General features: G+C 37.1%; 1 protein-coding gene and 1 long non-coding RNA gene across 3 annotated transcripts in view; one reads left to right on the forward strand and one right to left on the reverse strand.

The window, feature by feature from the left end:
* The first annotated feature begins 1,692 nt into the window (after positions 1 to 1,692).
* On the forward strand, positions 1,693 to 5,500 carry LOC107101904 (GTPase IMAP family member 7-like). 2 transcript variants are annotated; one of them, XM_015400991.1, is made up of 2 exons: positions 1,693 to 1,754; positions 3,312 to 5,500. In XM_015400991.1, exons 1-2 carry the CDS (start codon positions 1,748 to 1,750, stop codon positions 4,346 to 4,348), a joined length of 1,044 nt encoding a protein of 347 aa, XP_015256477.1. In that variant the 5' UTR covers positions 1,693 to 1,747; the 3' UTR covers positions 4,349 to 5,500. The 2 variants fall into 2 exon arrangements, with proteins under 2 accessions (XP_015256477.1, XP_015256476.1); XM_015400990.1 differs by having other exon boundaries at positions 1,700 to 1,754; positions 3,309 to 5,500.
* Positions 2,844 to 10,792, reverse strand: part of LOC107101905 — a 22,401-nt gene continuing 14,452 nt past the window's right edge. Inside the window, exon 4 of the long non-coding RNA XR_001482106.1 lies at positions 2,844 to 2,863. This is a non-coding gene — a long non-coding RNA (uncharacterized LOC107101905). The remainder of the gene's footprint in view (positions 2,864 to 10,792) is intronic.

A 10,792-nucleotide genomic window follows, 5' to 3' on the forward strand; every position in this document is an offset into this window, starting at 1 on the left:
AGACGAAAACAAAAAAACACCTGTAAGGGGAGCAAATGGGCATTCTCAGAGGACCCTCTTAAAAAATGTTCCCCTACCCTTCAACCTATTACGGTAATTGAATATGTACATGATTTTGTTTGTTTGCATATCTGCAGAGCTTCATATTTATTTCTTTGAAGCTTGCCGTCTCTCTTGACAACGTGATCCTTTAATTTATGGCCTACATAGAAAAAAAAATCCACCCTACTTAGGTATGAAGAGATGTCCCTTTGTCCTCCTGTTCTCACGCAGGACGATTTTCAACAACAACATTGGGCTTATTGTTTTGTGGCTCACTTTGTACAGTTACCTCTTTGAGAAGATTATACACTCCTCTCATTTCATAATTCTTTTCACAAACCATGAAGACTGGCACCACCCTTAAAACTTATTAAAAGGTGGTGTTGTTTTCCAATCATACAGGTGCAGCAGATTTTACTGGTAAGGTTAAGTCACATAGTTTAATAACAAGGCAAAACAAAAGAAAAGTATTTTAATGATGAAAACATGAGAAAGGAAAACTTAATCCAGGTTAGAAAAACTGAACAATGGAAATTAATAGTTTCAAAAACAAAAAAAAACAACCCAAAAGTTAATTGTGAAATGCAGCTCTAAACAAATAGGATTTTTGAGTTTGAGAAGCCAATGGTGTACAAAATGGCATTTAAACTATGACAATTAATAATATAATTGGTGGGTTAAAACAGTGCATAGATGTTCAGACAATTTAGGAAGTTTGTAAAGGAGATAAGAAATCTCCAAAAAGCCACCATAGATTTATTTACTACCAACTGTATATCCTGATATTGATTGCAAAACTGCAGCCAAAAACCTTATACAATTATTGCCAAGAAGACAGACTGAACCGGCTGAACTGGTTAAGCCCCTCCAACATCAAACATGGAGGCTCTTTATAAAGTATGTCCTCACCCATTCTATAAAAAGTAAGATGCTCTGTGACAGAGTAGGACCCAATTCAGCTACACATAATGAAGTTTTTCATCCCTTTTAGAACCTTTATTGTGTTTCAGGCATATAACTCTGGATTTAAATGTAATTTAGATGACAGGTGTTTTGGCGTATCTGTGGTGAAACCTGCAGATTAGTGTTCACTACTGGCAGATGCAGAGAAAATGCAATTAGAAAGAAAACTTCATTAAGCAAAGGAAACAGATTTCTATGGATTGAAAGTCAAAAACACTCGATATCTCAATAATATATGTAACAATTAGTTTTAGCTTCCGCCTCCAAATTAGAATCTATCACGGTTTGCTAATCAATGGAGTCTTATAATCAAACGTAAAAAGTTGAGAAACCTTACAGCTGCATTTTTTTTTATTAGAATGAAAATATCTAAGAGTGATGAAACTCAATGCTACATGTATTGCATTAATCTTAAACAATATTTTAAAGATAATAAAAATACATGGCAATGAATCCGAAAACAATCATCTTTTAATTTTAACAAATCTGAAACTTTTTTTTGTTTGTTGTTGTTTAAAGGTGCTGTTTTATGGTGGTTAAACAAAAATAATATTTTAGGTCTGCACACCATCTTGCACGCATACTGTGTGACATTGTTTTGTTCCAAACAGCTTACCCAACCAGCCAAACCAGAATTCATTAAAACAGGAGTATGACAAGTGACAGGACAACAACCAGTCAACATACGGCACAGGCAAGACAGCTGAGAACTCTTCGACTGGATTTTGATCCCTTTTCAAACATGGACGGTCAGTTGTAAATATACTGTAAATATTATATGTCTGGGTAAAATCAGGGGACATTTTATTTAATTAAAAACAGATCTGTTTTTCTGGTTATTCGTTGTCTTTCTTGGTTGATGCTACATACATCTAAAACTGTCCAATTACATTTACCGGAATATAGTCCTATACCATGAAACATTTCAAAATATTGTTTTGTCAGTCTTTTGTTTTTTTGACATAAAAGAAAAAGTTGTTGAGTCGATAATGTTTCTAACCGTTCACAAACTTAATCAGGTCAATTTGTTCATGGATAAGGACTGTGAATAGTAATTCAGTCTTTTGTGTGTTTGTGAGAAATTAAAACAGAATTGCATTTAAAAACTGGCAAACATGGGCTCAGTTGTAGATTTGTGCCCTGAAATAACTTGTAGTAGAGGGGTTTATAAGGTTTTTGTATGTATATAAACTTATTTGCTCATTTAATGGAGTTAATAACTACTAATAATGACCATTTATTAGGTTTATAACATCCTAAGCAGCTGCAAACAGCCACTTGGTATTAAGTATGTAATAGAAGATAGAATTAACATGAGGAGGAACTAAAACAACATTGTTAGACTTCATCTTCACCTGCTGCAAGATGATTTTACCTAAATAGATAGATTCATCCACTACCACTCAAGAAAGAAATTTGTAATGTTATTGTGTTCACAACAGCTATGGCAAGCTGGTTTGATATATATTAGTTTGACTGCATAGGTATACCTGCTATCTGAAATTAAAACTTTTTTCCTCGTCAAAATGACCATTTCAAACAAAATTACATGTTTAACATGAAGAATAAACATTCTGGATGACTAGAAATTAATTCCAGATCTCCATATCCCTATTGTTAACAATCAGCATTTGTATTATTTTGACTATGAAGAAATGCTTTTCAGATATTATTAATATATATTCAGTCAAGTTGATGAATGTAAAAAAATGGCCACTTATAATTCTAGGTATATAAAAGAAATTCTGAAATTCAAATGCAGGTGCAAAAATGTCATTTATAAAATGTATTATTACAGTTGAGACTATGAGTGTGATTATTTTAGTGATCCACAAATGGGACAACAGAGAGGAGAGTGCTTTTAATAAATGTTAATAAATGTTGAGCAGCAATCTTCTCCTTTGCCATCTTCCTCTCCTTTACAGCTGTAGCGCTGTTTCTCTGACTTTAAAACACATTCACCACCCTTTTTTTTTTCATTTAAATCTCTCGTTCCAGTGGGGTGAAATATGCACTTCCTGTTGCTTGTCTTTATGGTGACTGATCGAATCTGGGCTCCACTGATTATGGCTTTTCATACTATTTACGCACGTGTTCAACCCTTAGTGGACCTACTTGAAGTTGATTGAACTAATTCATAGTGGTCATTGTGAAACTAAAAACTCAGAATGTCTGACCTTAGGCTAGATTAATTTAGTGTTGAGGATTTGAATCTGAGTTTATTTAACCTGCTTCTTGAAAGGGACCCCATGAGTTAAAAACAATGTAATGTTCTCCACCTTTTCGATTCTTGTCCTCTACAGTAGTTTCTGACTCGAAGAGGATTGTCCTATTGGGAAAAACTGGATCTGGCAAAAGCAGCTTGGCTAATACCATATTTGGAGAGGAGATCTTCAAGATAAGCCATTCGCCCACTTCTGAAACAAGTCTTTCTTGTGGAGAAACCAGGTCTGTTGATGGCAGGAACCTCACTCTGATTGACGCTCACAGTGTTTTTGACACATGTGGCTCTGAAGTCCTACTTAAGGAAGAGATAGTGAGATGCATCACTGAGTGTGCTCCTGGACCTCATGGTTTTCTCATTGTTCTTAAAGTTGAGAAATTCACACAGCAGGAGAAAGATATAATAAAAGAAATATGTGAACAGTTCTCCAAAGATGCTCTGAAATTTGCTGCTGTAGTCTTCACCTTTGGAGACCAGCTCCCAGACGGATGGAGAATTGAGGACTTTGTCCAGCGCAATGAAGAACTAAGCACTCTGGTGAAAAACTGTGGAGGCAGGTGCCATGTTGTTGACAATAAATACTGGAAGCGTAACACAGGAGACAATTACAGAAACAATCAGATTCAAGTGGCAGAGATACTGAGAACAATAGACAAGATTAGTGAGGCAAATGGTGGAATGTACTACACTAATGAGATGCTGCAAGCAGTCAAAAAGCACATAGAGATAGAGGAGGAAAAAATTAGACAGTCAACCAATCAATCACCAAAGGCAACGAGAGACAGGGCTAAGAGTACTGTGCTTAATGAATTAATGATAAGGCTAGTGGCTACTGCAACAGGTGCGGTGTTAGGGGCCTTCCTTGGTATGGCCAAACATATTAAAGCCCTCGCTGGTACTCTGGGTCTTTCTGATGTTCCACTGCCATCCTCAGATGCCCACGGCATGCAATCAGTTCCTAAAGCCGCTCTAAGTGGAGTTCTACAGGGAGGTTTGATGGGATACTCTGCAGCTGCAGAAGCAAAAACTGTAGGGGATGCATTTCAGAAAGCCACAAAAGCTGTTTTGGATAAGAGTGCCATTTCAAGCTTGGGTGTAAAGAATGTTAAACAAGAGTAAAACTTCAAAAGTTAAGGGAACCCTGTGAAAAATGTATTATTTTCTATGTTGAAATATGCTGAACATTGAAAGCAGTGTAAAAGATTGAGATTTTAGCTCACATGAGATTCATCTGGCAATAGATTTAATCTGTATAGAACTTATTACAGAAACAACCTGTAAAAATGATAGGAAATTCAGCATTCAGATGTAATTTACTTTTTGATTGCTTATTTTTGTTTGTTCTAAACACCACCCTGGAAAACTGTTGTAACATGAACACCTGAAGCCTTTAGGAGGAGCTAAAGGGTATATTAGGTTAGTAATGGAAAGCCCATATAGGAAGAAAAAACAAGTTGGCTAAGTTGTTCTCTTGTTTATGTGTTTAAGAGCTGCACATAAATAGCCAACACCTAAAGATAATTACACCCAAATATACTTAATGAGTATTTTGAGATACACGGGAAAGTATATAGCTGTTTTTCAGCTGTCATTGTCCTATTTTTGTAGTAGAATTGCTTTTTGCAGTGTTTTCATAAAAAAAAAAAAGATGTGTTTAAATGTGTTAATACTTTTGCTAACGTTCTTTATGGGAAAACATTTTTTTAAGGCTTTAAATATTTTCTTCTTTTATTATGCTTTATAAAAAATATGTCCCTTTATTTTGATTGTATCTTGAGTCACTGGTTCATTTAATCTCTTATTATGCTCCAATAATCAATACCAGAATGAATATTGACTCAATGACATGACTCAATAACAGGGAATGAGAAAAAAAGAGGCAAAAAAACCCTGAACCTCTACCTTTCAAACAAGTTATGGAGGCAACATGGAGAGGACCATTTAATTAGTTAAACAGTGAATCAATTCAACAAGAAATGTGTTTGTACGTTATTTTTTCTTTTCTTCTTGCTGAAGACAAATGTACATAAAAATAATAAAAGGGAGTATCCATGCAAATGTTGCTATTTAGATTTTGTCAATACAAATCTCAGATGAAAAACAATATATAAGATTTTTGTTTCAAGTTTTAAACTAATGGATGCTATGTTCACATATGAGGATCTTTCTCCCTGAAACTTCTTATGTCATTTGCTGTTAAATGTTTACAATGTTTTTATTCTTCAGTTGTTCTGTTTTTTTTTTTTTTTTTTGTTCTACAGTCCTGAATCTGTAAATCTTTATCATCTATGTGCTTTATCATTGAAACACAGTGGTTTCTTTTTTTCAAATAAAACATTTTTTCTATTTCATTTTTCTATTTTGCATTTTTTAAGATTTTATTCATATGTAATGCATAAAATACACAAAATGTCTCGGAGATGCAAAGAAATTTTATTTTCACATTTCTACTCAGGCAACCAATTCTATGAGCATTTTTTATTGTTTCTGTAGGAGGCACACATCTTGCTACAACGTGATGTTGCGATATTTTACCTGTAGATTACGAACATACGATTGACTAGAACTGGGAGTCGTAGTTAATTGACCGATCATTAAAAAACAATGGTAAAACCAATTGAATGTTCTTAGTTGATAATTATAACTGTAATCTGCTTACTCACCAGGATTTTTGGCCTCTCGCATTGTGAGTGGCCTTTTCCCCGGCTGTTAAAATCCAGTTATCCCAACCAAGTTAGTGACTTAGGCTAGGCTATCAGCATAGTTATTAATTATCAACCAAAAAAATGTGTCTCTATTTATTTAAATGTCACCAAAAGGGGGGTCAGTCTGGCCAGAGTGATAACCAATCGCTGTACAAAAAACACAAACTACTGCAGGTTAAAATAATGATGTCTTTATTTCTAACAATCCTATAATCCTGATCTAACAATCAGGAATATAGGAAATTTAACATTTATGTAAACACTACACACTACTAGAAGATAAACATGAGGTAGATTACAGAAATAATTTGGGAAGAGGGGATAAAGGGGTCTAAGACTCCATGTAATCAGCTTCTGGGGAGTGTCCAAGGTAGGCCAAATGTCAATGTGGTAATGTGGCCTTTTTTGTTAAGTTGTTGCATGTTTTCTAGTTTGTGGATTTTGTTTGTTTTTGAACTTGTTTGCTTCTTTTCAATTTTGTGTATTGCATGTTTTTTTTTGGATTTTGTTTGGAGGCCACATTACCACTCACACCTGGACACGCCCACAGCAATGGCATAGGTGTTCCCCATCAACCAAGCAGCGTGCCGACTGGGACGCTGATTAAAAAGGCAGCTGTTTGGTTGGAGAGAGACTCTGGACATGGGAAGGCAGAGACCAGACATGGAGGGCCGAGGCCAATCATGGAGGGAGCCGGACGGAGCGGGTGAGGGAGAAGCATCAGGACATTTCTAGTGACCGTTTGCCGCAGGCGCACTGGAGCGGGCGTACTGGACCGTGGCGCTGAGGCGCGCTGGAGCGAGGGAGAGAAGGAGAGAGCGGCCCAGCGTGTTGTAGAGAGAGAGAGAGAGAGCGGCCCAGTGTGTTGGAGACAGGATTGAGAGCGGCGCGATGGAGACCGGCGCACTGGAGACCGGCGCACTGGAGACCGGCGCACTGGAGAGCGGCGCAATGGAGAGCGGCACAGAGGCACGCTGGCGAGAGGACCGCGTGTTGGAGGAGACCTCACTGGTGCCAGCTATGCTGGCGAGGCCCACACGCCCAGCTATGCTGGCGAGAGGACCGCGTGTTGGAGGAAGGACTGCGCCCTCCATCGTGCCAGGTGGAGCGTATCTCAGGGCTAGTTCATTGACTCTGCTGCTCCGATGCCCTGCATTTTTATCTTTTTATTTTCTTTTAATCCCTTCTTTTTTAGCTCTTCCTTTTAACGTATTTTATTGAACATTTTTAGCGAGCTCGTCTTTTGTCTGCTCACAATCGCCGCAGTCTGTTTGGTTTTATGTATTTTTTTTTTTTTTAGATGATTGCACCTCTCGGTGCCACATCAATACAAATAATAAAATTATGATGTTCTTTCAAAAATAGCAGCAGCTATAATGAGCAATAATAGGTGCAGTTAAAAACAGTGGGAAGTAATTCAGCCTACATGGTTAATGTTCAATGAGTCATAAACAAAATGGCAAACCCATACCATGTGGTCAAAGGATGTGGAGCAACAACGCTGGAAAAACACTGGAGGTTGTGAGTCTCACAAGATGGTGGCTCTTGTCACGTGACCAAAAGGGGAGGGTTAGACCACAAATGTGGGCGTACCGTAGGTTATGAAACTCGTAAAATGGCTGCTCCAATCCTATTTCAAAAAGGAGGGGTGGACTACAAATCTAAAGACAATGGGTTTTATATCTCAGAAAATGGTCACCCCTGGCATGTGGTTGCATAAGATTTGAAGGACTTACGAAACTCTTAGTTTGCTTAATACACTAACCTCAGGACAAAGGAATCCAAGGAAACCAAGGTGGAAAAAATACATAAACTCACTCAAAGCCTGTGCCACCACATTCATTCACACCATAAATCCAGAGGTCAGTTTAGAACACTTTTAAATGAATCATCAGTTCCATAACGCCATTTGCAAGAACCTGATCTTAACTACAATCGCCCAAGCTAGGAAGAAGAATGGAAAATGCCAAACTGGTGAACATTTAACTGCAGTTTAATATATTCCATTTTAAATGGTTATGGCGGGTAATGTTTGGTTTATTGAAATGTTTTGTCTGTCCCTGTGTAAATGGGTTTGGCTGACATTTAAGCACAGATTCCAATATCTCTGCATTGTGGAGACCATAGATAAATCTGATATTGGCGATAACGTAACTGCTGCTGAAGCTCCTTGAAAATGTCATTAGCCCTCAGAACAGTAGTGAGAAGTTTGGTATCCATTCTTTGCCTGCTTTGTGTGTCAACTCTCACAGTTGCTAGGCAACAGAGTGTATGGGTAATGGAAGTCTGAGAAGGCTGGACTTGTTTAAATCCATTGTCAAAACTCTTCCGGGCTTTTTTTTTTCATGGACATTGAAGGACTCAGTCCAGATAGACCAGGTCCTTCAAGGATGCATCCTCTGAAATCGAACACACCCTGGGTCTACCTGGACTGGGTGCTTCAAGGTGTGTGAAAAAAAGCAGACTGGAAAAGTTTGGCTATGGATCAAACAGAACAACCTTCTACAGCTGTTATCGCCCCTCACTTGGTGTACACTCTGTCGCCTAGCAACCATGACAGTTGGAACAGCAGTCAAAGAATGGATACCGAACTTCTCAATACTGTTCTGTATGCTAATTACATTTTTGATGAGGTTCAGCAGTTGTACTGTCATTGGGGATATCAGATTTATAGTCCTCACACTGCAGAGATATTCAAATCTTCCCTTAAATATGCCACTGATAAACTATTGTTTGAAAATATATTGAAAAGACAAAATGATATACATTCAAACATCTACATTTTGTTGTAAAGTAAAAGGTGAAAATCTGCAATTTTCAGATGTTAAACATGTTTTCAACAACTTTTCAATGTCTCTTTTTGAACTAAAGTGCGACTTAATTATACAGACCAAACAGCCCAAGTATTAATGAACGTTTCTGTTCAAACTCAAGACTATGACGGACCGACCAGATTTAGCCTAAAAACCAAGGTCTAAATGTGGTGTTTGGAAGGTATAATTTTAAAATTTCATCTAAACTATAGATTCTATGAACTGAGATGTCGAGCTGAAAATTTGTGATCAAATAAAGATCTGCCCTTTTTATAAAACATCTTAAAAAAAAGATAAAAAAGAATGTTTAGTTTAATTCTAACAAAAGTTATTGAGGATGATCTAACTTTTTAAGAGTCCATGGTGATGTGGTTTATGTCTTTGACTCGTATGCACCTTTCAATAAACCAAACATTACCTGCCACATATCGGACTAAATAACTATTTAAAATTGACTATTTTTATTCATTTAAGATGAAACTATTTGCATAATTGTATTATATTAAACTGCACTTACAATATTTACCACTGTTCGACACCTTTTACCTCTGAGCTCGGAGCTGCAGGCTTGCTTGGACTCATAATGAATCATGGGATACGGAAGGCTACGGAGGATACAATGGACCTCTCCTTGAAAACGGGCAAAAGGCAGGAGCTGCATTTGTCACCCAAAAAATGAGGAGTCTTCCAATCCAAACAGGCCACGATGTTGAGCTATGACACAATCTGGCCTTTGGAGGAAGCGGGCGCTGAATTCAAACTCCATCTGATTTTACCATACAGCGCAAATAGGAAACAGCATTTTGTTATCTAAAGAAATGACCAAAGACGTCCTGGGTTTTCATGAAGCCCTTCCTGAGAACTCTACACAAATATTAATACATATATGTTGTCTAAATTAATTATTTATGTTTTTGCATAAAATACACAGTAAATGGGCTATTTCCATGTAGACTAGATGGCTGCAGAAAAACATAATTAAACGTGACATAATTTAACATCACATCCATTCTTCTCTCATGAAGCAAATTATAAACATAAAAAAGGAGCAATATTTCTGTATTTGTTATCTTTACTTTACTTTATACTATCTTTAAAGATAGTATATTGATATTAATAATTAATTGCAATATATGTCTTGTCCGTTTATGGATAACATATGAATTAAAGTGTCGGATTAATTTAGACATTCCACTTAAGAGTAGCACTGCTGCCACCCTCTGGTTTAGAGGGGAACTGCTTGTTCCAAAGGGGGAGAATTACATCCACATGGAAACATCATTGTTTTTGTCCTCTATCATTTAGGTGTTTCCCTGTCTCCACACACCTGACCTGAATGGAAAGGTGATTAACAGGCTTTTGCATCATTTGATGGCTTCCGAGGAGGTAAAGCAATCATTTGAATCAAGTGTGCTTGAGTAGAGACAGATCAGTGGACCAGCTTGATGCCTGTTTTGCCTCCTATTTCCAGTCTCAGTATAATCTACTAAACTTGTCGAAAGTTTGAAAATGCAAGCAATTCTATTATCTAAGTGATGTTTAAACTATTTGTAATTTTTTTTACCAGCTCATAAAGTATTTTATTTCCCATCAAGCCTACTGTGTACATTTTCTGTATTTCTATAAACCGTTTCATTTTATATGTTGTATTTTTACAACATATAAATATACACTGCCTGTCCAAAAAAAACGTTGCCACCTGGATTCAACTAAGCAAATAGGGACGAGCCTCCTATTGGATAATTACTGTATGGGTGAATATCTTTCAGCTGGCAACAAGTTATTTAACCCCAACTGGTGCAATGACTTGCTTCTCATGTCCTACACAACCATGTTGAAAGACACATCCCGTGGTCGTGGAAAAGATGTTAGACTGTTTGAGAAGGGTCAAATCATTGGCATGCATCAAGCAGAGAAAGCATCTAAAGAGATTGCAGAAACTACTAAAATTGGGTTAAGAACTGTCCAGCGCATGCAATGATAGTGGGGACCCATCAAGGAAGAAATGTGGCCGGAAAAAAAATCCTGAATGATCGTGATCAGCG

The sequence above is a fragment of the Cyprinodon variegatus genome, unplaced genomic scaffold (genome assembly GCF_000732505.1).
Source record: "Cyprinodon variegatus isolate N-32 unplaced genomic scaffold, C_variegatus-1.0 Scaffold1171, whole genome shotgun sequence".
Classification (NCBI taxonomy): Eukaryota; Metazoa; Chordata; class Actinopteri; order Cyprinodontiformes; family Cyprinodontidae; genus Cyprinodon; species Cyprinodon variegatus.